We start from the raw sequence: 25,268 nt of genomic DNA, 5'->3' as shown, positions 1-25,268 counted from the left end.
CCAATGAAATACAGAAGATTCATTATTCAAAGATTTCAAATTTGACTCCCCAGGCTAGTGTTACCAAGTTAAGGCTGAACTCTAACCTTGATTCCACAAATTTACTCTTAGTCAAAAGTTGAGCAGAGGTATGAAAGCATGGCACGTTTACTCAAAATTATAGCCATTGTTGGATAAAAGAAACAGAAAAATACTAACAGCGCCTAGCCTGGTAACTGCCACTTAGGAAGTATTCAAGAGTATTGAATCAAATATTTTCTTGAAGAAAATAAAACGTTTTAAATTGTCAAAGTTCCACCTCTACTTCCCATCAGCTATATTTAGTCATCCACTCACTCATGTATTCATTCAACAAAGTAAGCATCCGCTACACTGAAGGCACAGTTTAGGTACTGGGGGTTTGGCAGGGAATAAGGCAAAGTCCCCACTCTCAGGGTGCTTACATCTTAGGAGACAGAGACAAACAATAAAGAAGTAATGTGTCTAGTGGAAATTAATGCTATTGAGAGAAATACAGCAGGACTGAGAGAAAGGGAGTGCTGGGGTAAGAGGGTTCTATTTGATATAATGAGGCCAGGGAAGAACTTTCCAATAAGATGACATTTCAGCAGAAATCTGAGGAGGTAAGGGAATGAGGCACGCCTAAATCTGGAAGACAAGTATTCTGTGCAGAGGAAACAATATGCGTAAAGACTCTGAGACAGGAATGTGCCTAGTGTGTTTGTGGGACAGCAAGGAAGACAATGCAGTAGAATGGAAGTGAGCACAGATCACAAAGAGCCTTGTAGATCACTGAAGGATTTGGCTTTTTGTTCTAAAGTGAGATGGGAAGCCACAGTGTTTGTTGAGCAGAGGAGAGATTTAATGTGATTTTGTTTTAAAATAATCACTAGTTCCTATGCGAAGAACAGACTGGGGTAACAAGAACGAAAGAGTTTAGTAGGAGACTTTGTCAATAACTAGGCAGGATGTGACGTGACTTGGACCAGAGTGGTAACAGGAGAGGTGATGAGAAATGACTGAAGTCTCCATACAGTAGAACTAATAGCATTTGCCAATGGACTGGATTAGGGCGGGAGAGAAAGCAGAGTCAGGAATACCTCTAAATTGTCTTACTTGAACAAATGGAAGAATTCATTTACTTAGAATCCATTTACTGAGATGGCAACTATTTAATCTCTGAGCTTCAGTTTCCTACCTGTGAAATGGAGACATTCATTCCTGCCTTATCTACCTAATGAAAATCCGCTGTGACCAGGAGGAACCATTTTTATATTGTCTAACTAAGGACACAGTTTTGTATCCGAAAATTTAAACTATTTTTCATGGATTATGATGTATCTATTTTCTTAATGTCTCAAGTAAAAACTCTAACATATATTAAGTTTGCAACAAAGGCTTAAGGCTGTTCTGGGGAGAATCTTGCTCAACTGCACACCACCTCAAAATGATTCAAATTTTTTTAAATTAATATGGTTAGAAAATAACTCATAGGCAAAATCCTCTAAAGGTCACTAGTTATTTTAATCTACAGAAAACCTTGGAGATACATTATAAAGGCATAAACCTATAAGAAGAGATATATTCCAGGTAGCTTTGAGGAACAGTCTTTTTCCCTCAAACTTGGAAATCTTGTGAAATAATTAAAAGAGTATAGGCTTGGAGGCAATGATTTACCCACATCTGAACCCCAGTTCTGCCATTTACTACCTATGTGATCTTATGTGTCACTTAATCTCCCTAAGGATCAGTGTCTTCATCTATAAAATTAAGTATAATAGTAGCTACCTACTAGAAGACTGTTGTAATAATTAAATACAATAAAGTACATGAAGCACCTGGCACATAGCAATTGTTCACTCCTCCACAATATTTACTGAATGAATGAATGATCAATCATTTTCGGTTTCCTTTGCTAATGTCATCATTTAGAATCAACACCATTACCTTCAACTATCTGCATAAAAAAGAATGAAATCTAGTTTCAGGAGGCAGCCAAAATTTTTCCGGTTACAGAATGAATTAAGCAAGACACATGTTACATTAAAATGTATGAAAACCTCTTTCTCAAGAGACTTTTTGGAGAAAATTAGGTAATTATAAAAATTATTTATACCTAGAAATGCGAAGATGAACAAGTTGAGCCCAGGAGGTCCTTACAAGCCTGGTGGTTCAATAGTAAAATTAACAAATGGGCCATTATTATCACTAAAATTAAAATAAAAATAAACCATAGGAATCAGTCTGTTCAGAAAAACAAAAGACTATATGTCCAAAATGATATGAAGGTTTCAGGGTAAAAATTCATGTGAGGATGCACACAGATATCACAAATACATAAAGTCACATGCACAAGTCATAGCCTACCCCAATCACCTTTCCTTTTACAACTAATCATATTATGTAATAGTAACTATCAACTAGAGAGGTCATTTCCCTGCAAGGTTTAAAGAAAGACTGCAATTTAATATGTGAGTCATTATATAGATAAATACAAACAGTTCTATTAATGATAACTTTATAAATTTTTAGTTAGAGTATTTACCTGAGTAACTCTTATCTCTGTTTTCATCAAGCTCAGTACTGGTGGTAGCCACTGTATCAGCCAAAGCCACAAGGAACATCTGCTCCAAACGGGTAAGGCCTGGTAGACTTGAGTGCATAAGATGACTTGAAAGTACCCTAGCATGTTCTTGGCCAAAGTAAGCTGGTCCATATTGAGAAAGATTTATTACTTTTGATTTGTTTTCTCTTTTTTCTGGCTCTAAGTCAATATCATCTGTTGTTATATCCTGGATTTGGAACAGCTCTGAATACTGATCCTCTGGTTGACTTTCCGTATGATCTTCATAGCTCCGTGGTATTTTTGTACTTTCTTCTGAAATTCTGTAGTTTGTATCTTGATCGGCAGCAAGCAATGCATATAACGGTAGTGGAGGAATAGAGTCTATCTCAGTATAATCTCGAGTACCATCTTTCCCTATGGTGACTGTATCCTTTGCTGTACTGCCACTTACACTAATGGTTCGAGAAAGATGTCGCTTAGTTCCTTCTCCAGCATCAGCATCTCTAACTATTGCAACTTCTCCTGCAATGCATTTTACTAAATGAGAGAGAATAGCTTTAGCCCTGCGAACTTTCCCTAAATCCATCAATTCTAACAGCTGGGTTGGATGATACTGTGGGAGAGTAGGGGAAAGTACATGTGCAGCCTCAAATAAGCCACCATCTTGAGCTACAGTTGGTGAACAAAAAATATCATCAGCAATAGCTGCTCCCTCAACAATACTTTTTCTTGACAACATATTAGACTTAAAGGCAGAATGATCTTGTATTGCTGTCTCTTCTGCATCAGGACCATCAGTGTCAACATCTCCAAATTTGACAGCATGCTTCCACTGTGCATATACATGCATTTCACAATCCATTCCTACCACCAATATCCCATCTCTTACCCAAGAGAGAGAAACAGGCAGTGAAGGTGTACCATCAACAGAAGACACTAAGTCTATAGATCTAAGAAGAACCCATCTTGACCTAACTCCTTGCTTGATACTTCCACCTAGTGGTAAAGTAATGACAGCTACTCCATCCTTACTATTGATTTGCTCAGTCACAATTCCTGAAAGCCGTCCATACATGAAGATATTAGCACCGACCCCTACTGTGAGAATGTGGGAGCCATCTTCTTTTGATACCCAGTCCAAATGTACTAAATGTTTAATATTCGGAATAAGATATCTATCCTTGCTCAAAAGTGCATCTGATTTGCTGTACACAAAGAGATTACTGTCGACACTGACCCTTGAATCAAGTACACTCCCAACTTTGACCAAATCATCAAGATGAATTGTTTGTTCTAAAACCCATTCTGACCCTCCTGTAGATTCACATTCAAATATGCAAACATGCATGGAAAATTCTTTAGAAACAAAACCATTGTGATGGATAGGTTGTTTGTAAGCCACTGCAAGGCGACCCGTGTATGAACAGCTAACAGCAACTGGTCTTCCCACAATGCTCACTGTACTGCTGTTATCTTCTCCTTCATCATTCATCAAGGGCCATCTCCTCCAATGATAGGTTTCCTTCTCATCACTTTTACATTGTAGATTGGTTTCCATACTACATTTCCAGAAGCGTACTTTATTGTCAGAACAAGTTGTAACCACTAAATAAGGTGCCAGGCACACTGGATAAATTGAAGAGGAACTCAGGTGGCCTTAAAAAAGAAAAAGCAGATTGTCATAATAATAGAAACACAAAATAATATGCTAATAATAAAATTCTAGAATGTGATTAATCCAAATCCACTATGAGCTTCTTCAGAGTAACTCTGCAGTCCCCTGCTAAACCAAATATTTCATTAAAATAAAACTCAAAAGCAATGAAACAAGTCAATGCTTAATCAATAAACCTGTCACCTGCTGTAATTTATATGTCTTTACCACACATGCCTCACTGGACTTTCATTCTATATCTTTTATCACTTTCATCATAAATACTTAAATAGTCATTAAAATTTGCCTTTCAAATTCCCCTAACTGGCCCTCAAATAATCCAGACACTAGATCTACCTGCACCACAAAATGTTTTCAGTCAGCTAAACAGACACTAGATCTCACCTTCTTCACGAGGTTTAATTCATGCTCTCCTAACACTGAACCAGAACCCTCATATTTATTCCTGACTGCCAAAGACTAACACTTCCCATCTACTGTCAACTATAACATGAGGGGAGGGACTTCCCTGGTGGCGCAGTGGTTGAGAATCCACCTGCCAATGCAGGGGACACGGGTTCGAGCCCTGGCCCTGGAAGATCCCACATGCCGAGGAGTAACTAAGCCCGTGCGCCACAACTACTGAGCTTGTGCTCTAGAGCCCGCGAGCTACAACTACTGAGCCCACATGCTGCAACTACTAAGACCCGTGCCTAGAGCCCATGCTCCGCAACAAGAGAAGCCACCGCAACGAGAAGCCCGCACACCACAGCAAAGAGTAGACCCCGCTCGCCACGACTAGAGAAAGCCCGCACGCAGCAACGAAGACCCAACGCAACCAAAAATAAATAAATTAAATAAATTAATTTTTAAAAAAAACAACTATAAGATGAGGGGTAATAGTGATTAAGATTGGGATCAGAAGGCCTGGATTCAAGTTCCATTCTATCAATACCTTCCTAACAGTGGGAAAGCCGCTTAAACATCTGAGCCTGTTCTATCTAAATAATAGGGATCATGTTACTACTTCCCTTGGAGTTTTACTGTCCAACAAGACATTTGAAAGCATTTTACAGAGTCCCTGCAAAATATAATTTATCATTATTAATTCCAATAAACTTATTTGAGTGTATCCTAAACTTTCCAAATACTTTGAAAGATTCAAAAGCTGACCTAAATCTGCACCAGCCACAAAAGCCCAGAGTAAACTCTTAATGTGGACTTTCCAACTCTGATTCCAAACCTGTCTTAGGGATGAGTAAGAGAACCTCATACTCAAAATCATTCACCAGTAATTAGAATAGTCTTGAACCTCCAATTCTGGTTCCCCAAAAACACTATTCGAGGAACTCCTCAATTCAAATTCCACAAATGACAGAACATTTTAAAATACAGATGCCAGTCCTGCTCTTTAAACTATTTTACCAACCTTGCTAATGTGAGTATCACTCTAGGCAAACCAAACTCTAATCCTGTATCCTATATTTTTCCCCCAAAGTATCTGCCAACTCTTGGTCAAACATACTTAATAATAGCAATAATGTGGATGAAAAGCCTTAATTAAAAAAAAAAAGCTTCAATAATTCACATATGACCATATTTTTCTTTGCAATTTCACTATCACAGTATTCCTATTTATAGGAAATCACAGCGTAGGCAAGAAACCTTGCATTAAAACGTTCACACTATTTTCTGCCAAGCTGATTACATTTATCACAGGAAATTATTTCTAAAATAGACATGTTTCTAAACAGAGGTATCATTAGTAGAAAACAAATCTTTATTTCAGTGTCAACTCTGCACATATTTCAGAAGAGTTCACCCATTTTATGCACTGAAGATTGCTCTGAGCTACAACTGTCCAGTCTTTAAGTTATGTTACCTGCTGAAGGCGTTGCTCTTATTACTTCAACTCCTACTGGGAGATCAAGAGGTTGGCTATATACCAGTCTAGAACTCAGAATCAGTTTACTAGCAGTTTGAAGGTTGGCAATTGATGAAGAATGTGGCATGGGGCTCACACTAGGAGAGGTTTCTGGAGAAGAGTCTACGTTCTTCTGTCCAGGGACTGAAAGTAGACTCTCTGATGAAACACCTTCTGAAGCTTTAGCTTTGAAAATAAATTATGAAATTATGAAATACATTAGTATCATCACTATATACATGAGCTAGAATAATATTTTGTGATGATTTAAGAAACATGGTTTCTTAAAAGTGCTCTGGAGACAAGATCAATTTTCAAACTTTTGCTCAGTTACCTTGATAGAATTTTTTTTTTTAACTATTTTATTCTTTCTTAGCATCACCAATTACATCACAGGGATATTGTCAGTGAAGAATCACAACACGTAAGATCTAGAAAAAAAACAAGTTCTCTAGCCCAGTGTTCTCAACCTTTAATACACATCAAAAGCTTGAGGAACTTTTAACATGAAGGTTCTCAGGCCTAACCACAGAAACACTGACTCAGTTGTTTTGGGGCAGATCCCATAAATCTGCATTAATAAGCAGCCAAGGTGTTTCTGAAACAGATGGGTCATAAATCAAACTTTGAGAAATAACAAGGTACTGCCTCACTTAATAGATGAAGAAATTTAAACTTGGAAAGCTTAATGATTTTCCTTAGGTCATAAAATTAGCTAGCGGTAAAGAAGACACTAAAATACCAGCCTACTAACCATCAAGTGCTGAAACAAGATAATAAACAAGATCTCAAGAACATACAAAAGTTCCAAACAAATTTAAGATAGTATTAGTTGAATGGTTTTGTAAGCATATTGACCTTGATCTCTGTCCAAAAAGTTTCCAGCTTTCACATTCAGGTGGAGTGTAAATCTCTAAGCAGATTTAGTTATCTGTGCTTCTGCTACATGTAAGAGATACTCTGCATCACATTTTTATTTGTATGTCCATCTCCCTCCTCCCATTAGACTATGAATTTATCAAGGGCAAGGATGAGGTCTTATTAGCTTTGTACATCCCAAGTAGCACCAGAATACGGAGAGATAATAATCAATCCCCTTTTGCTTCTGGTGGATTTTAAATATGTCAATCTCTTTTATAATGGCAGACCACTAAATAAGAAATGTGAAAACATTTTTTGTAAAATAGAATAAGACGACAAACTTGAATCAGTAGTCAGAAGACAGAAATACTACTCCTACTCTAAAACTAACTAGATATGTTGCCTTAAGCAAGGTACTTCATCATCTCTAGCTATTTTCTCACCTGCAAAATAAGGCTGAATTGAATCATTTCTCTTTCTACAAACCAGGCAATTTTCTAATGTATATATCTCATGCAAAGAAAGAAAATAAGAGCAGGGGAAAAAAGCAAAAGAAAGGCTTTAAAGCCAGAAGACCTAATTTTGAAACTCAGTCTGTGACAAACTAGATGTGTCATTTGGTCAAGTTACTTAATATTATTCCATTAGTAAACTGAGGGTAACATCTATCTCACATATATAAAGTAACTATCTCAGTGCCTGGTACCTAGAAGGTACTCCAAATGTTCCTTCCCCACCTAAATGTAAGTCTATCACTTCACCCTTTGCCAGGATTTTCAACACACTGCTAAATTCACGTATCAGCTTTAATGGCAATGTACACCATGTTAAATCTGCTGCACATTTTAGAACCAAAATATAGATGCTTTATGTCAAAGCTAAAGATAGCATATGATTTGTTTGCTTCTATTGTAATCTTACTGTTTTCGACCTTTTACTGCTGTCACAAACAGAGTAAGCAAGGCAACTCTACACTAGCCCAGACCTGAGGGGAACAGCAGTGGGATACTTCCTTCATAAGCGGCGGGACAGAAGGCATCACATGATTCCTATCCTACCACAAGGATCTGTTACTACCTCTATTAATCTCTTGAGAACCATTCCTGGCTCTGTGCCCAACTCTAGAAAATACTATATTCTCTGGTGGGTTAAGAATTCTCTTCCCGGTGGGTATTATGCTAAGTGAAATAAGTCAAGTGGAGAAAGACAAATACTGCATGGTTTCACTCATATGTGGAATCGTTTTTAAAAGTAGTAAGTGAACAAACAAAACAAAACAAAGACTAACACATAGATACAGAGAACAGATTGGTGGTTACCAGAGGGGAAAGGGGGTGGGAAAGGGCAAAATGGGTAAAGGGAGTCAACTCTATGGTGACAGATGGAAACTATACTTTTGGTGGTGAGCACACTGTAGTGTATATAGAAGTCAAATTAGAATGCTATACACATGAAACTTATATAATTTTATAAACCAATGTTACCTCAATTAAAAAAAAATAAAATAAAATTCTCTTCCTGACAAGCTTTTATCAATAGATCCCTCTACTCTTGCATTCCTGTGGAACAACATGTAACGCCAAGAATTAACTCCAAAGGCTTTGAAAATTTTTTTGGATTCCTCCTACCACAAGAAGATTAGCCTCAACTAGGCACAGGTAAAGGTTCTATTGAATCGTTTGGCTTTTCCAGTCCCAGTTCATGGCCCAGTTAGAACTGCTATTTACACAGTTTTGTGATAATGTGGATTACAAAGAGAACAAAAAACATATACATTATTATTTCTCTGTATTAAATGTTTAGCATGTATAAAATCATTAAAATTATATAACCATCAGAAATAATAAAATATTTTCAAAACTCTCAAATATTTTGGGTTAATCAGTTTAAAGTAGATTCAGTTTGATATGGCTAACTATGCATTTCTTCATTTAAACAAGTATCTCTCAAAAAGTAAGTTTGTTTTAAAAAGAAAGATTCATAATCAATTTCTGTACTTCATATTACAGATCTTCTAATTTGCTAAGACATCAATATGAATATGTATAACAAAAGCATGGCTGAAATAATTTTTTTAATCACTGCTGTATTTCCTAATATTCTACAAAACCAGTTCCCCTTTTGAACGTCAGATGCTCAATCACATTTTTCTAAATAGCAAATCTTCTTTTAGTGATGCTAAAGCTAATGTGTATGGTATCAGATGGCAGTGTGTATTAACCAACAAAAAAATACAATATTAATTCTATGGGCAAAACTGATTTATAGAGACATGGTATCTAGAACAGAGTCATAATAGGCATTTAATAAATATTAATTAAAAAGTAAATCAATCAAACTTCTTTTTTCAATATGTCTAATGTGCCCGTTGACTGGTTTTAGATTAACCTGTTTCATTAATGATTTATGGCCTTGTAATTAAAAGTTTGGCCTATACATACTTCAATTCAGCAACTCAATTTACATTTCACTGGATCTTCATTTTAAAGAATTAACCAACCTAAAGCATATCCAGTAAAATGAATTTATTTCATATCCTCTCTACATAAAACTGTAATATAATTACTTACCTAAACATGCCTGTACAGATTTAAGATGAAGGTGCCACATATGGAGAATAGAGCAATTATTGCTGTCCTTTTCAATTACTACTAGAAAGAACTTTTCTGAAAATGGTGGTGGTCGGTATCCTATTGTTAAAGGAAAAGAATATTTAAGTTAACATGTTTCTATAGGGTTAAGAGAAAGGCATTTTAAACAAAATCTCTTGATATGTACAGAAGTTGGGAGGAAAGGGAAGAATAGATGTATAGAAGCAGTTTTGTTTTTTTTGTATGTGACTATGAGACTAAACTATTTAATTTATTTTTATTTATTTATTTTTGCCTGTGTTGGGTCTTTGTTTCTGTGCGAGGGCTCTCTGCAGTTGCGGCAAGCGGGGGGCCACTCTTCATCGCGGTGCGCGGGCCTCTCACTATCGTGGCCTCTCTTGTTGCGGAGCACAAGCTCCAGACACGCAGGCTCAGTAGTTGTGGCTCACGGGCTTAGCTGCTCCACGGCATGTGGGATCCTCCCAGACCAGGGCTCGAACCCATGCCCCCTGCATTAGCAGGCAGACTCTCAACCACTGCGCCACCAGGGAAGCCCCTAGAAGCAGTTTTATATAACTTTTGTGCTAAAAGTTAGGTGGCTATCAAAGACTAACAGGGCTACAACAAAAGTACAAAAGTCAACATGAAGGGATACCTACTGGTCAAAGATGGGACAATTTGAGCATCAAAGAATAAAAATGAATACAATTTATTAAAACACACTGAGTTCATAAGAATACCAAAAGAGAGAGGGCACATAAGAAAAAAAGGAAAGGAAGGACAAGAGGACCAGAAGGAAGAACAGAAAGGAAGAGAGAAAGGAAGAGAAAGACACAGAGAGAGAATGCAAGAGCAAGAGAGGGAGAAAAAGAACAGGAGCAAGTCAGCCTCACTGGATGCCCCCTGAAGTAACTGGGGCACTAACTCCTTAATTGGAAAATTGGCAATTAAATGGAAAGAATGAAGTAAACATGTATCCTGCTTTTTCTATATGTAAAATAGCATTTTTTTAAAAAATTAATAGTCATGGGTGGAGGGCCAATGATGGTGGTGCAGGAGAGACTTTTTAGAAATTTTATGCATTTTTTATGAAAAGACATTATTTGTGAACATAATTTTCCCTACTGACAACTGCATTTTTCATATATGAAAACGAGATCTACAAAGGACAACAGAAACTTTCTTTAAAAATGAAAACCTATACATTATATGAAATCATGGGTGTGAAACTTTTGAAAATTGTGAAGCAGTATATAGAATTTAAAGACTCTTTCATTTGATAAAAAAGGAAGGAAGGAAGGGAGGGGTGGAGGGAGGGAGGAGGGAAGGAAGGAAGGAAGGAGAAAAAAGAGAAAAAAAATGAAAACCCATAATGGCAACTCATTGGCAATGAGCACTGCTAAAACTCAAATTGTGGCCTCTAAATACCATGCTCCATTGAAAGGAACAGTTTGGAGGGATGACTCCATTCTTGCAAAGGCTATCTACAAGATAAGCCTGGCATATCTTGCTGTGCCTGAAAGAAAGCAAACTATCAAAAATAATGAGGTTGTGTCAAAAGGACTCAGGACCAACTTGAAAGGGTCTTCACTAGCCTAATACAGGACAATGCAAGCATTAGAATTATGACTGCAAACTGACTGAAATATGCTAAGTACATAAAAATTCATGAGTGATATGAGTATATCTTTGTATTATTCTTCAGTAGTTTTTCTAAAATGGGTTCATAATGATTCACAAAATAAAAAGAAAGACAACAACAACAATAAATTCATCCGTAACGACTGGCAGCAACCTGGGCACAAACTCCTTTGAAATCATCAATTAAAGGGAAAGAACTAAGCAAAATCATCAATTAAAGGGAAAGAACTAAGCACTTACTCTCGCTTTCCTAAAAATAACTCTATTTCAAAATAGCCAAAAAGCTGCCATTGATAAGGGAAAGCTTTTCCTTACAAATGCTTTCCAGCTAATAAATAAATGAGAACTGATAAAACTAGAAAATCACACTTGTGCAATCCTTAATGAAATAATTGATTGGAAAGCAACAATATCAATGGAAGAAACCATGAGATAATAGATTGCTGGCAAATTTTACACTGGTGCCACCAGGTGAATTTTCTGAATCTTAGCATCACTAAAAACGAGACATCCTAACATCATGTTCTTTCTTATGACCTTCTATGATGAACAAAGCAACACCTAGGAAGTTGAACCTGGATCAAATCAAGTCTACAGAGGTAATTTGCACTTTACAGGAAAAATTTTAAATGAAGTAACTGGTCAGAGAAATTCCTATAAAATAACTTTCTCTAAAACAAGTCTGTGGCATGATAAGAGTATAAAGGGGGATTACTTTAGCTTAAAAGACTCTTAAAAAATGAAACACAGTGTGTGGACTCTATATGGATACGGATCCAAACAAATTAAGAACAAATAACCCTGACTTTTTTTGAGACAATTAAATGAAGTAAATATGGACTAGTTATTACAGAATTCTGAGAAATTTTGTTATTTTATCAATGTGATAACAGCACACATGTAAGAAAGTCATTTTTAGAAATGCATAAAGTACACAGGAGCAAAACAACATGATGGCTGAGTTTGCTTTAAAATATTTCAGGAAAAAAGGAAAAGAAAAGAAAATAGGGTAGATAAAGCAGGTGACAAAATCTTAAAATCATCAATCTAAGTTATGGGCATAGGAAGGTTCATTTAACTACGCACTCTACTTTTGTCTGTAACTGGCATTTTTCTTAATTAAAAGAGTAATTAATTTTTAACTAAAACTTAGAAAATACAAAATACAGCAGGGTCAGGGAAGAGGAGAAATACACATTTCAAGTCCCTTAAGAAAACAGCTATAAAATCAAGAGAAACTTTGTACAAAAACTAAAGGAAAGCCAAGAAAAGCATCAGGAAATCTTTTGGCCTGATTTCACAGTGACATAAAGAAATATCTGGGATTGACATATATACACTAATATGTATAAAATAGATAACTAATGAGAACCTGCTATATAGCCTAAGGAACTCTACTCAGTGCTCTGTGGTGACCTAAGTGGGAAGGAAATCCAAAAAAGAGGGGATATATGTATACATATAGCTGATTCACTTCGCTGTACAGCAGAAACTAACACAACATTGTAAAGCAACTATACCCCAACAAAAAGAAAAAAAAAAAAAGAAAAAGAAATATCAAGGGAATTCCCTGGCGGTCCAGTGGTTAGGACTTGGTGCTTTCACTGCCATGGGCCCAGGTTCGATCCCTGGTTGGGGAACTAAGATCCCACAAGCCAAAAAAAAAAAAAAAAAAAAAAAAAAAATATATATATATATATATATATATCTCTCTCTCAAAAGAGGGAAATAAAATAATATTTTTAAATGCAGGTCTTCCAATTTAAAATATTATTTAAAAAATACCAACCTTATATAAGCATTGTTTTCTAGTAGGTTGGCATGTATTCCCTGTCAGAAGTAGCATGATAATTGATAGTTAGATTTGCAGGAAAGCATATAAAAAAGTTTAACCCAAGTAAAGGTGGAATACTATGGAAAAGCACATTTTAAATCTATACAGTACTGTTATGCTATAGTGACAGTGAAATAAAACTGAACGTGACAACTGAATAACTTAAAAAGAAGAAAAGTTCTGATCTATGAAGAAAGATTCATGAAAGGGAAAAAATTATTAGTCTGAGGGGTGAAAAGATGTTTGAGCTAAGCCTCACAGAAGACAGAACTCATTCTGATTTTCCACTAAAGAAAACGAAATTAACGGTACAAATTCAGTAGAAATACCTTCCTTAAATGACTATACATAATTCTGTGATAAAAGCTATACTAAGAAAATTAAATATGTCCTTCTAGATACTTACAATCTATAACCAAATGAGATAAAGTATCTGGAAACCCTTTGTAAACTAAAAACTATTAATCACAGAAAATGAATTCTTAAAGTAGGACATGTCTTTCCTACCTTCAAACAGAAAGTATTCTACTCAGTATGTTCTATTTTCAAATTTCATTTTCAAATAGAACATAAAAGTTTTATAATTACAAAGTATAACTTCTAAAAGGAATATTTTAAGCTAAATAATAAAGTTTAAATATCATACGGTTTGTTCTTGAAAGGTCTTAGGAGAACTACTTTCTTTCACAAGAAGAAGAAAGAAATACAACCCTTCAGAGAGGAAAACTATGAGATGGTACCTTTAATTCCTGGTATACCATACAACATAATACCTAAGCGTACCTAAGCTTCCTGGTATACCATACAACATAATATCTTCCTCCTATATTTATCAATAATCTTTAGTAAACTTATATTAATTGGCTTCCTTAAGATACCAGAGGGATACTTACTACCAATCAAAATAATTTAATTGTGGAGTTGAACAACTAAAGTTAAGTTTTTAAACAATAAAACTAGGTTTCATAAATAACATTTCTTGGCAAAAGGCTATGTCACCAGAGAACCTGTCTTTCAAAATATAATTTTTACCCTCATGTGTTCTTCACCTACAAAAATGCATTTCTGATAGAACTGGTGTATTTGCCAAAAATCATGAGTGATGACTTTTGATATAAAGATCCACACTCAATGAAAGTTTGGAGGTTTTCTAAGATTAAGGTATAGAACTCAAGACTATTTTTTAAAAGTACCTTGTGATGGTTGAAAAAATATTTCTGTTTCCTTTTTCTCCATATCTTCCTTATGTGGTTTATATCCTCTAATGAAGTCTTCTTGAAACACATGAAGCAACTGTGTATTTGAGCCACACTACAAATATGAAAAAAGTACAGTTTTATCTTTGAAATTCTGTATCTTCCACCCACTACCTCCCCAAGAACCCTAATATAAAATAGAAGAAAAAAATCTCTCTAACAATTTCTATTCTTTATAGAATGACTAATTGGAATGGAAAAAGCAAGAGAAAAAAATCATTAGATAAATTACTTTCAAAGATGCTATAGTCAATAGCAGAACTGTGAAACTCTAGTAAAAACAAATCAACAGGTTTGCATCTCAAAAAAAAAAAAAAAAGTTAAGTAATCTAGGCCACTCTGAGTTCAAAAATATCAGGTCTCATGACTGGCTGGAGGTGGCCATGCAGACCATATTAAGCACACTACCATAGGTTCTTTTTCTAATTCTACTTGAGAACCAAAAAAAAAAAAAAACCAGAAAGGTCCTCAAAGTACTTCCAATAAGTCTGTCTAGTGGGAATTATGAAGGATCCTATAACAGCCAGTGGGAATGACACATCTCTGAAGAAATGTATTTACATTTAAGTAACTAAGATTTCTAAAAGAATAGATGAAACATCACAGTCAGCTGATGCTACAAAATCATGTTTGGGACCACACAGAGGAGAAGAGTAAAGATAATCACAAATAGCTACTTAGAATCACAAAAGTGAACTGAAATTCAAGGAAAGGCTAAATCCAGACTAAAGCTTATTATGGAAGTAGGTCAAGACAATTTGATGGCTGCCCCACAGATTTCAAGGAAGGCAAGCAGCTATGATAATCTTGGCACTGAATGGATAGGCTATAATCTTAGAGAATAAAGCAAATCAGCCTCCTTTCATAGTATTGATAGAAGGAAATAAAATGACTATGACATTAGGTTGACCCACAAAATTTTTATGAAAGTTATAAGGTATTTTTATGTCTCTCCATACAGAAACATAAAAAAATCCCTTCACAGTCATAGCATAAAAGGTCACCTCCCCCAGGGAAGAAGAATAAATGAAAGAAAAGGGAAGGGTGATGCTTTCATGGATACAGAAAGCATACAGCACATTGGAAACAAACATAGAATGATTTATAAGCCTAAGCCATTTATCAGTGCTTGCAGTTTACCAGCCCTTGTGATAAAGACAGCCACAAATGGAAAGGGAAAAATCTTCAATAAGTATGAAGTAAAAAGCAAAATGCTAGGTGAAAGAGGTCTGTAATAATATCCCATGGTACAGAGTAGAGAAGGGGCTACACTGGGGAAATGAATTTAACTCGCAGTTCATTAAAAATTAAGACATTTATGGGTTGAAGCTAATACACTCTTCTCCCATATCCCTATGGAGTGAAAAAAAGGAAATCACAAGTTAAGGGTTTCCTAGGAGGCGTTAGTAATTTGAGTCTGGCAGCCACATTTCTGTTGCCAAGAGCTGATGTGGTAATTTCTCTACATTGGTGGAAATTATTACATTTTCCCCAACAGAATGTGCAAGGCATCATAGAAAAATAATGACATAATACTATATTTGTTTTTAAATATGGTCGGCTCTTTCTTCATTCCTTTGTTTGAAAATAGTTGGTAACTTCCTCATCAAAGTAACCTTTTTTCATATTTGGAATGAATATATTACTTCTATCCCCTTCAGTCCATAAACATGATCCTGAAGAAACAAATATGAGGGCTATAATGGGATTTACAAACTCCCTGTAGAGGGAAGGGTTCTCCTTCTTTTCTAGGTAGGGGCTAGGAAAGAACAGTGCCTACACAAAAGACCTGTACTTAGAAAGTAAATGCATACTTTTATCCTACTTCTATCTTCATTTTAATGGATCTCATAAAAATATCTAATACTCAGCCTAACAAAGCAAACACTCTTAAAGCTGATGTCACCATCTACTGAGTTGAAATGAGTAACAATATAAAAAGAAAAACCACAAACTAAGCCTCTATGCAGCTGTACTGTATTTTCCTTCATGGCTTCCCTGACTGAATCAAATGACCTTTAAACAGGAAATAAGGCTACAGATACAATTCAACTGGAGAAGAAGAATTCGTAAATCATTGGAGATTTTCACTAAGGAAATCAAGAGAAGTTGGCTATATTTAGTATCAAACAAGAGAACTATTCTGAAATGAAATATAGTTGACTCTTGAACTGCACAGGTCCCCTTACATGGGAATTTTTTTCAGTAGTAATTATTACAGGACTACTCAATCTGCAGTTAACTGTATATGCAGATGCAGAACTGAGGATGCAGAAAGCAGTTATACGTGGATTTTCTATAGTGAGAAGGGTCAGTGTTCCTAACCCCCAAGTTGTTCAAGGTTCAACTGTGTATTTTATGCATATTAAGCACTCTGGGACAAAGTATGTTAGTATCACCAATTCACAAGCATGTTTTTACTTGGTTGGTTATTGCATTGAGTTCAATAATGCAGCCAGGTCGAGCAGTAGACTGTTGGCTCACAATATTAAACACTTCTCCAATAAGTTTCTGTGAAAAAAAAAAAAAGTTAATGATCAACAACATATGAATCTACTGTCAATATGACACAGCATCTCGGACATTAAAGGCCCTTCTAAATATTCACTGACTAACAAATGGCAATTTATACATTCAAAGAAATATTTCAACTTTCTTTACTCATTCTCATTTTAAAAATTAACTAAGGAAAAAAATCTATAGTGTTTACATAAACAGTATATAACTTCAAGGCATCTAGTTCTTTGAACATGTCTTCGTTTAGCAACCTTAATGCCCCATGAGAGATCTGGCTGAGGATCTAGCCCTATGCCTGTGTGTATGGTTTGCAGATCTGCAATGCCATTTAAAAGTACAACCCTGCCAGATCGAAGATAAGGGCAAAGGTTGAGAAGTGGGACTCTGTGTCTTGGGATGGGGATGTGTAAACTAAGAGGAAGCCTAACTTTGAATCCCCAAACCCCAAAACCTTTCTGCTGAAAAAAGCAGTTTTCCTTCTCCCTCCTTCCAAGCAGCCTTCTCTAGCATAAAAACTGAGATGCCCATTCTCCTCAGCAACACTTCCACTATTTACTACCTTCAGGCCACTAAGAGGAATAAGATCCCAGCTTAGCCTAGGAGTCTAAGTACAAGGTTGGCTATGGGAAAGCAGCATATACACCGGAGTTATAGGATCTTTCCAATTTGTATCAGCAGAATTCCAGAGTGCATGAATGGGAACAGATTTTAGGGTTATTAGACAAAGGAAGACAAAATATGTGCTTGGGTAGGGCTGAATTTGTTATGGGTATATTCACCCAAGATTCAGGATTTAAAATGTTAGCTCAGACACCTGGAAGTGGTGCCAACAGTCTGCTGGGTTTGTCCACTTGAAACCTGGACTCAACTGTGGCCTACAGTTGGTGAGATTAAAACACCGGAATTTCTCTAACACACCATGAATCTTTGCTACTTAAAGTGTGGTCACTAGACCAGCAGCAACAGCTTTTCATAAATGCAGACTCTCAGACCCCAAAGCTAATACATCTGCATTTTAACAAGCTCTCCAGATGATTCATGTGCATCCTGAAGTTTAAGAAGTACTGCTGCAGATCAATGGTTCTCAGCCTTGGGTGCACACTGAACAACCTGGGGAGCTTTAATAATCACTGATGTTTAGATCCCACTTTCATACATTGACGTACTGGTCTGGGGTACAATCTGATCATCAGGCATTTTACAAGCTCCTCAGCTGCTTCCAACATATAGCCGAGGCCGAGATGCCCTCACAGGAATACCTATTCCAGCTAAGGATGTGCCTTCCCTGCCCACAATTATTCTGCCAGCGCTATAACCAATGGACATACCGAATGCCTTATTCAACACTACAGGATCCCGCTCAACTTCACCCTCAATTTAAAGGGGGCACCAAAAGCTCAATAATCAAGATAAATAATATCTTAATGCAATATTTTTAAATAAAAATTAATGTAAAAAATCATAATGAACAAAATAGCAAAATTTTTTTTTTTTTAATATTTGTTTATTTATTTGGCTGCGTTGGGTCTTAGTTGCGGTATACAGGCTCTTCATTGCTCGCACTGGCTTCTCTCTAGTTGCAGTGGGCGAGCTCCAAAGCGCACGGGCTCAGTAGTTGTGGCGCGTGGGCTTACTTGCCCTGCAGCATGTGGGATCTTAGTTCCCCAACCAGGGGTCGAACCCGTGTCCCCTGCATTGGAAGGCAGATTCTTAACCACTACACCACCAGGGAAGTCCCGCAAAATCTTAAATACAGGATCCAGCAGTGTCTTGATGAGCCATACTGGAGCCTAAGGCAAAAGTAAAACTGCACAGACATGTTTTTATGCATTTTTTAATGGTTATTTTTTTTCCAGAACATTAAAGTGGTTGAAAAATATTTAAAAATTGAAAAGTAAGTGTATTAAAACTCACAATATTATTTTAAATTTAAGTTTATTTTTACCAAAAATAAGATAAATTATAATTTTACTTTTCTAGCTTTAAGAAAGCAAACATTTTTTTTTCATCTACTTCGATTATCTTGTTTTCAATATAGACAACTTCCTTGTTTGACCGTCTCTTGACCAAGTGACAATCTTAGGTTTTTTTTTTTTTAATTAACATTTTTATTGGAGTACAATTGCTTTACAATGGTGTGTTAGTTTCTGCTGTATAACAAAGTGAATCAGCTATAAGTATACATATAACCCCATATCTCCTCCCTCTTGCGTCTCCCTCCCACCCTCCTTATCCCACCCCTCTAGGTGGTCACAAAGCACCAAGCTGCTCTCCCTGTGCTATGCAGCTGCTTCCCACTAGCTATCTATTTTACATTTGGCAGTGTATATATGTCCATGCCACTCTCTCACTTCCTCCCAGCTTACCCTTCCCCCTCCCCATGTCCTCAAGTCCATTCTCTACATCTGCATCTTTATTCCTGTCCTGCCCCTAGGTTTTTCAGAACCTCTTTTTTTTTTTTTTTTAGATTCCATATATATGTGTTAGCATACGGTATTTGTTTTTCTCTTTCTGACTTACTTCACTCTGTATGACGGACTCTAGGTCCATACACCTCACTACAAATAACTCAATATCGTTTCTTTTTATGTCTGAGTAATATTCCATTGTATATATGTGCCACATCTTCTTTATCCATTCATCTGTCGATGGACACTTAGGTTGCTTCCATGTCCTGGCTATTGTAAATAGAGCTGCAATGAACATTGTGGTGCATGACTCTTTTTTTTTTTTAAGATGTTATAACAAGAGTGGCATTTATGTTTCTTAAAACTACCTTTTATAGTAGAGTATAATACAGAAGACACTTTAACAAGGAAATCAAAATGCTTAAGGAAAACACAACTCCATCAAATACTACCATGCACTAAAATTAATCTGACAAACTATGTACACTTCTAGTAATTTTTTTTCAAACTTAATGGTAAAAGATGTGAAACTCTGATTCAGTAGAAACAGATCAATCTCTATTTTGCCTGGGTTTCAAACTTTCTGACGGCATCAACTATTCCACTATATTAGAAACAGCAAGCAGTCTTAAGTACTGTGTCCACACATCATGGACTTTCTTGCAATAAAATGTTTTTGTGTTTTTAACTTATCGTAAACTATCTCACAATCAAGAGGGAAAAAAAAACACTTTATCCAACTCCATGTTCTGAATGGGGTTTTAGGTAAAGAATCAATGTTTGCCAAAGAGAACAAGAATCTCTGTAAGCATTAAAGCTTTGATGATATAGAAGCCCTTTGTATATATCCCAGTTTTTATTACCAGGTTACTTTATTTTAGATGACCTACACTATGGCTCATAAATGTGAACTTTTAACAGGACTCATGACCTAACTCACTAATTACTCTATCTGCTTAGTCACTTGCACAATCCATGTTTTCATCTTGGCTTCAACCAAGTCTTATTATTTTGTTGTTTTATTTTTACAGCAGTATTGAATGTCCTATAAGTACCTCTCCCAGTTCTATCTGGAAGCCTGTATAGAGAACAAGCAACAACAAACTTACTGACTATATACCCCAGCCTTCTCCAATAATACTTAAACCCCTCAGCCAAAATGCCTTTTTATGGCAGGTCTGGCCTGGGGAGATGGTGATGGACCTGTTCTCTAACAGTCCTGACTATCAAAGCAAGGCCCTACGGGACAACAGACATAAGGAAAGTCAATTTAATTTTTCTTACATCTGTCCACTCCCTCTTGGGCCATCAACGCTCACGTTCTATAGGCACACTCAATAACCTAAGGTATCAAAGGGAGTTCCCATGAGAACGAGCCCAACAGTTATCTGCCTTACTTGCCTGTCATTGACTAGGCTCTCCAGGTAAGTATAAATGCAATAAAATTCTTAAGACACAAGAACTTCCTCTTTGACTCAGAAGAGTAAGGAAACATGTACAACATAAGCGTGTAAAGCAATAAATTCTAATCAATGTTGCAAAAAATGCTGTTATGGTAACACCAATCAGCTCAAACTAACTTTCTAAAAACATTTTTTAGGATAGGCTGGCTAACACTCAAAAATTGCCCATATAAGTTCTTAGCTTACATTCTATTTAAACATTTCCAGAGCAAGTAGTAACTAGAACAGACAAAAAACATACAATATATCTGGACCTAAACCTAAATGTGAAATTGGGTCCACAGGCACACTCTTAACCATTTTCCCAAAGAAACATGTTTAAACGGCTTTACCATGCAGAGCTATGGCTATGGCTTCCCGGAAGGGTTGCAAATCAGTCTCTACAGATGAGCTAGTTTCCGTTGAAGTAGCTCGGTTAGGGGACACTACAGTCAGTCTTGGGGGAGCTCTAGAGTTTCGTGATGGAGGAACTTTTCCACACAGGAAGCTGGTCAAATCTTCTTTACGAATAGTTCTTCTGAGCTTTTTAACCCAAGCCAACACATCCTTATTGCGTCGCTGATAGCCAATCTGAATTCCAATGTCACAACTTCCCTGATGGGTATCCACGCTTTCTTTGTAGAGGCTGGTGACGGCGGTGGCTGCGTTTTGGAAGGGAATGGCCACGGCGGTGGCCGAGGTCTGGGACAGGTGTCACAGCTTCTGCTGCTTGTGCTCGGGCTGCGCGGCGGCCGCCGCCTCCTCCTGCAGCTCGGGGGGCAGCTGCTCGTCCTGCTCGTCCTCAGCCAGGCACTGCCGCTCGTGCTCCTGGATCTCGGCCTCGCCCTCCTCCTTCCACTCCTCCATCCTCCGCGACCTCCCGTGGCCTCGCAGCCGCCGCGGCCGCGTCCTCCTCAGGCGAGGCCCCGCAGGAGCTTGGTCGTCGAGCGGCCCGGCGGCGGGGCCCAGCGGCCTTCGGCAGCTCCTCGCAGCGGCCCAGGCCTTCTGCACCCCGACAGCCTGCGAGCCCCGCCCCGCCGCTCCGCGCTGCCCGGGATGACCCCTGCCCCGGTCCTCCCCACCCCCCGGCCCCTGCAGAAGGTTGCTGCGGACCGGATGAACGCCACCGCCTCTCGCCTCGCCGGCCTGATAGCGTCTACCGCCCTCCATGGCGCCGCGGCCTCCCTATGGCCGCCACCGCCTCAGACTGCCGACCGCTCCCCGTAGCCCTGCCTGCGCCACCGAGCCCACCCCCAAAGACTACATGACTTTTTGAATTATGGTTTTCTCAGGGTATATGCCCAGTAGTGGGATTGCTGGGTCGTATGGTAGTTCTTTAAATAGTTTTAATTTAACTTAAGCTTACTAAAACTTCTTTTTGCAGGGCAACATTGTGACTTATCTTTTTTTTTAAGTTCCCAAGTCTACTTCTAAATATGGATAAGACATCACTAATCATTAAAGAAATGCAAATCAAAACTACAATGAGGTATCACCTCACACGGATCAGAATGGCCATCATCAAAAATCTACAAACAATAAATGCTGGACAGGGTGTGGAGAAAAGGGAACTCTCTTGCACTGTTGGTGGCAATGTAAATTGATACAGCCACTATGGAGAACAGTATGGAGGTTCCTTTAAAAACTAAAAATAGAACTACCATACGACCCAGCAATCCCACTACTGGGCATGTACCCTGAGAAAACCAGACTTCAAAAAGAGTCAGGTACCACAATGTTCCTTGCAGCTCTATTTACAATAGCCAGGACATGGAAGTAACCTAAGTGTCCATCAACAGATGAATGGATAAAGAAGATGTGGCACATATATACAATGGAATATTACTCAGCCATAAAAAGAAATGAAATTGAGTTATTTGTAGTGAGTGGATGGACCTAGAGTCTGTCATACAGAGTGAAGTAAGTCAGAAAGAGAAAAACAAATACCATATGCTAATACAAAGATATGGAATCTAAAAAAAAAAATGGTTCTAATGAACCTAGGGACAGGACAGGAATAAAGACACAGACGTAGAGAATAGATTTGAGGACATGGCTAGGTGGAATGGTAAGCTGGGACGAAGCGATAGAGTGGCATGTACATATATACACTACCAAATGTAAAATAGATAGCTAGTGGGAAGAAGCTGCATAGCACAGGGAGATCAGCTCGGTGCTTTGTGTCCACCTAGAGGGGTGGGATAGGGAGGGTGGCAGGGAGACGCAAGAGGGAGGAGATATGGAGATATATGTATATGTATAGCTGATTCACTTTGTTATAAAGCAGAAACTAACACACCATTGTAAAGCAATTATACTCCAATAAAGGTGTTTAAAAAAATAATAATGTAAAATATTCACTACATGTTGAAATTCTATTTTGGATATATTGGATTAATGAAAATATGCTATAAAATTAATTTCACCATTTTCTTTTCACTTTTAAATGGTTGCTAGAAAACTTTTAAGTTACATGTATGGCTCACATTATATTTCTATGGTACACTGCTGTTCTAGAAGCATCAAGAGAAAGAGAGAGAGAGGGAGGGGTTACTAATCAAAGAATAAGAGTATTATAGGTATAAGACTTCTTATCAAAACACTGGAGGACACAAATAATGGTCTCTAAATTTCTGAGGGGAAAAAAAGTATCTTAAATCTAGAATTTAATATCCAGCCAAACTTATCAATTAAATATGAAGGGAAAGAGACTTCCCTCGTGGTCCAGCGGTTAAGACTCTGTGCTCCCAATGCAGGGAGCCCAGGTTCGATCCCTGCTCAGGGAACTAGATCCCACATGCTGCAACTAAGAGCCTGTATGCTGCAAAGAAGACCCGGGGCAGCCAAATAAATATTTTAAAAAATAAATATGAAGGTAAAATAAACACTTTTCCAGCCATGTTGGATTCAGAATGATTTCAGAATCCTTATCTACCAGGCAACCTTTCTTTTTAAAAAATTTACAATATTTGAGGAGGTACTCTATCGACAGTACAGGAGAGAGAGAAGCAGCTCATGGTCCAGGAAACAGTGGTGGAATTCTAGGTGTGAAACGGAGAGGGTGACACGTCTGCAGCATCCCGAAAAACACAGCTCAAATTAAAACACCAGATCAAAAGACCCTAAAAGGAATTCCTCCAAGAACAGAAAGAGGAAGATTTAACAGGCAGGACAATTAAGAAGCTGGGAGCTCTTAGCCCAGTGGGGAAGAAGACTTAGGTTTCTTTTTTTCCTCTCAACACGAAAAAAGAAGCCCAAGAAATTAGAAATGCCAAGAAAACAACTGAAAAATTAGAGAAGAAAGTTTTGATTCAAATACAAGACAAGCAAAACTGTGGCCTGATCACTTGATGGAATATAAGAGAGGTCATTTGACTTTAACCCTTTGGACTTTCTCCTTTGAGAGAATCTGTGACAAATCAGTGACAAATAGTTGAAATGATCACATTTACATAATTATAATTAGATGGTTACTAGTTTCAATTTTTATAATCAAAACATAAGACCTAATTTTAGTTATAGAATAGAACGTGCATGTCATAAAAGACATTGTAAAGGTAACGCTCCAGTTGGCAGAAGTCAAGTTGAGGGCAGGAGGAGGGAAGGGTGAGTGCAGGGGTGCAACTTTCCTCGTTTTACTTTGGGATGATAAGAGAGATACTGTGTAAAGAAGACGGAATGAAAATACAGGATTATGTATACATCACTTAAAAGTATAAAGGCAGCTAATAGAAAAACCACACACACTAATACAGCTAGCAAAACTCAGTGGAGAGAGAGAGACAAGTGGAATGTGAGTTGAATTCCCTGTCTATCAAAGAAGATGGAAATGACTTGATTTCCACTGCTGGTAAATTAAGAAACTGAAATCTAAGCATATCATTTAGAATTATGGTGGTAACTTATCAAAAGAATTAAAAACAAAAGGTTTAAAGGGGTTTCCAGTGAAGCGTGGGAGGTGATACAGAGTTTTTCTTTAATAACAGTACAGTACATGCTGTTTGAATTTTGAAACTGTGCACACATTTAAAAATGTTTTTGAAAATACATTTATAAAAAATTGATGTTAATAGGTATAAAGAAAGCCTTAATTAAAGAGTAATTCTTTCCTAAAAAAAAAAAAAAGAAAATAAGAACAGTTTCAAATCAAGAATCTAAGCTCCACCTGCTATATAAAATAAATAAAAAAAAAAAAGAAAAAAAAAAAAAAAGAATCTAAGCTCCTAGGACTTCTCTGGCAGTCCAGTGGTTAAGAGTCCACGCTTCCACCACAGGGGGCATGGGTTTGATCCCTGGTCCAGGAACTAAGATCCCACATGCTGCACGGCTCAGCCAAAAAAAAAAACCAGAACCTAAGCTCCTATCTCAAGAAACCTAGTAAATGAAAACCAAAAAAAATCAAGCGTAAGGAAGAAAATAATAAAGATAGGGCAAATACTAATGAAAATTAAAACAAAACCAAAGAGTTCAATGAAACAAATAGCTGGTTCTTTAAAAACATCAATAAATTAACAAACTTGCAGCTGAAAAGAAAAAAAGAGGGAAGATGCTAATAACCATATCATTAGCATGTG

General features: G+C 37.2%; 1 protein-coding gene and 1 pseudogene across 1 annotated transcript in view; both read right to left on the bottom strand.

The window, feature by feature from the left end:
• DMXL2 (Dmx like 2) overlaps window positions 1-25,268 on the bottom strand; it is a 146,694-nt gene that overhangs the window by 52,918 nt on the left and 68,508 nt on the right. The window contains exons 14-18 of the mRNA XM_061180318.1: window positions 16,749-16,838; window positions 14,265-14,382; window positions 9,576-9,695; window positions 6,103-6,330; window positions 2,546-4,222 (exon numbers count right to left, since the gene is read on the bottom strand). Coding sequence (XP_061036301.1) covers window positions 2,546-4,222; window positions 6,103-6,330; window positions 9,576-9,695; window positions 14,265-14,382; window positions 16,749-16,838 — 2,233 coding nt within the window. The remainder of the gene's footprint in view (window positions 1-2,545; window positions 4,223-6,102; window positions 6,331-9,575; window positions 9,696-14,264; window positions 14,383-16,748; window positions 16,839-25,268) is intronic.
• On the bottom strand, window positions 21,034-21,577 carry LOC133085186 (HUWE1-associated protein modifying stress responses 1-like; annotated as a pseudogene).

Source organism: Eubalaena glacialis, chromosome 2, assembly GCF_028564815.1.
Source record: "Eubalaena glacialis isolate mEubGla1 chromosome 2, mEubGla1.1.hap2.+ XY, whole genome shotgun sequence".
NCBI lineage: Eukaryota > Metazoa > Chordata > Mammalia > Artiodactyla > Balaenidae > Eubalaena > Eubalaena glacialis.
Note: the sequence above shows the minus strand (reverse complement) of the source record. Positions and strands in the feature narration are given on the sequence as shown.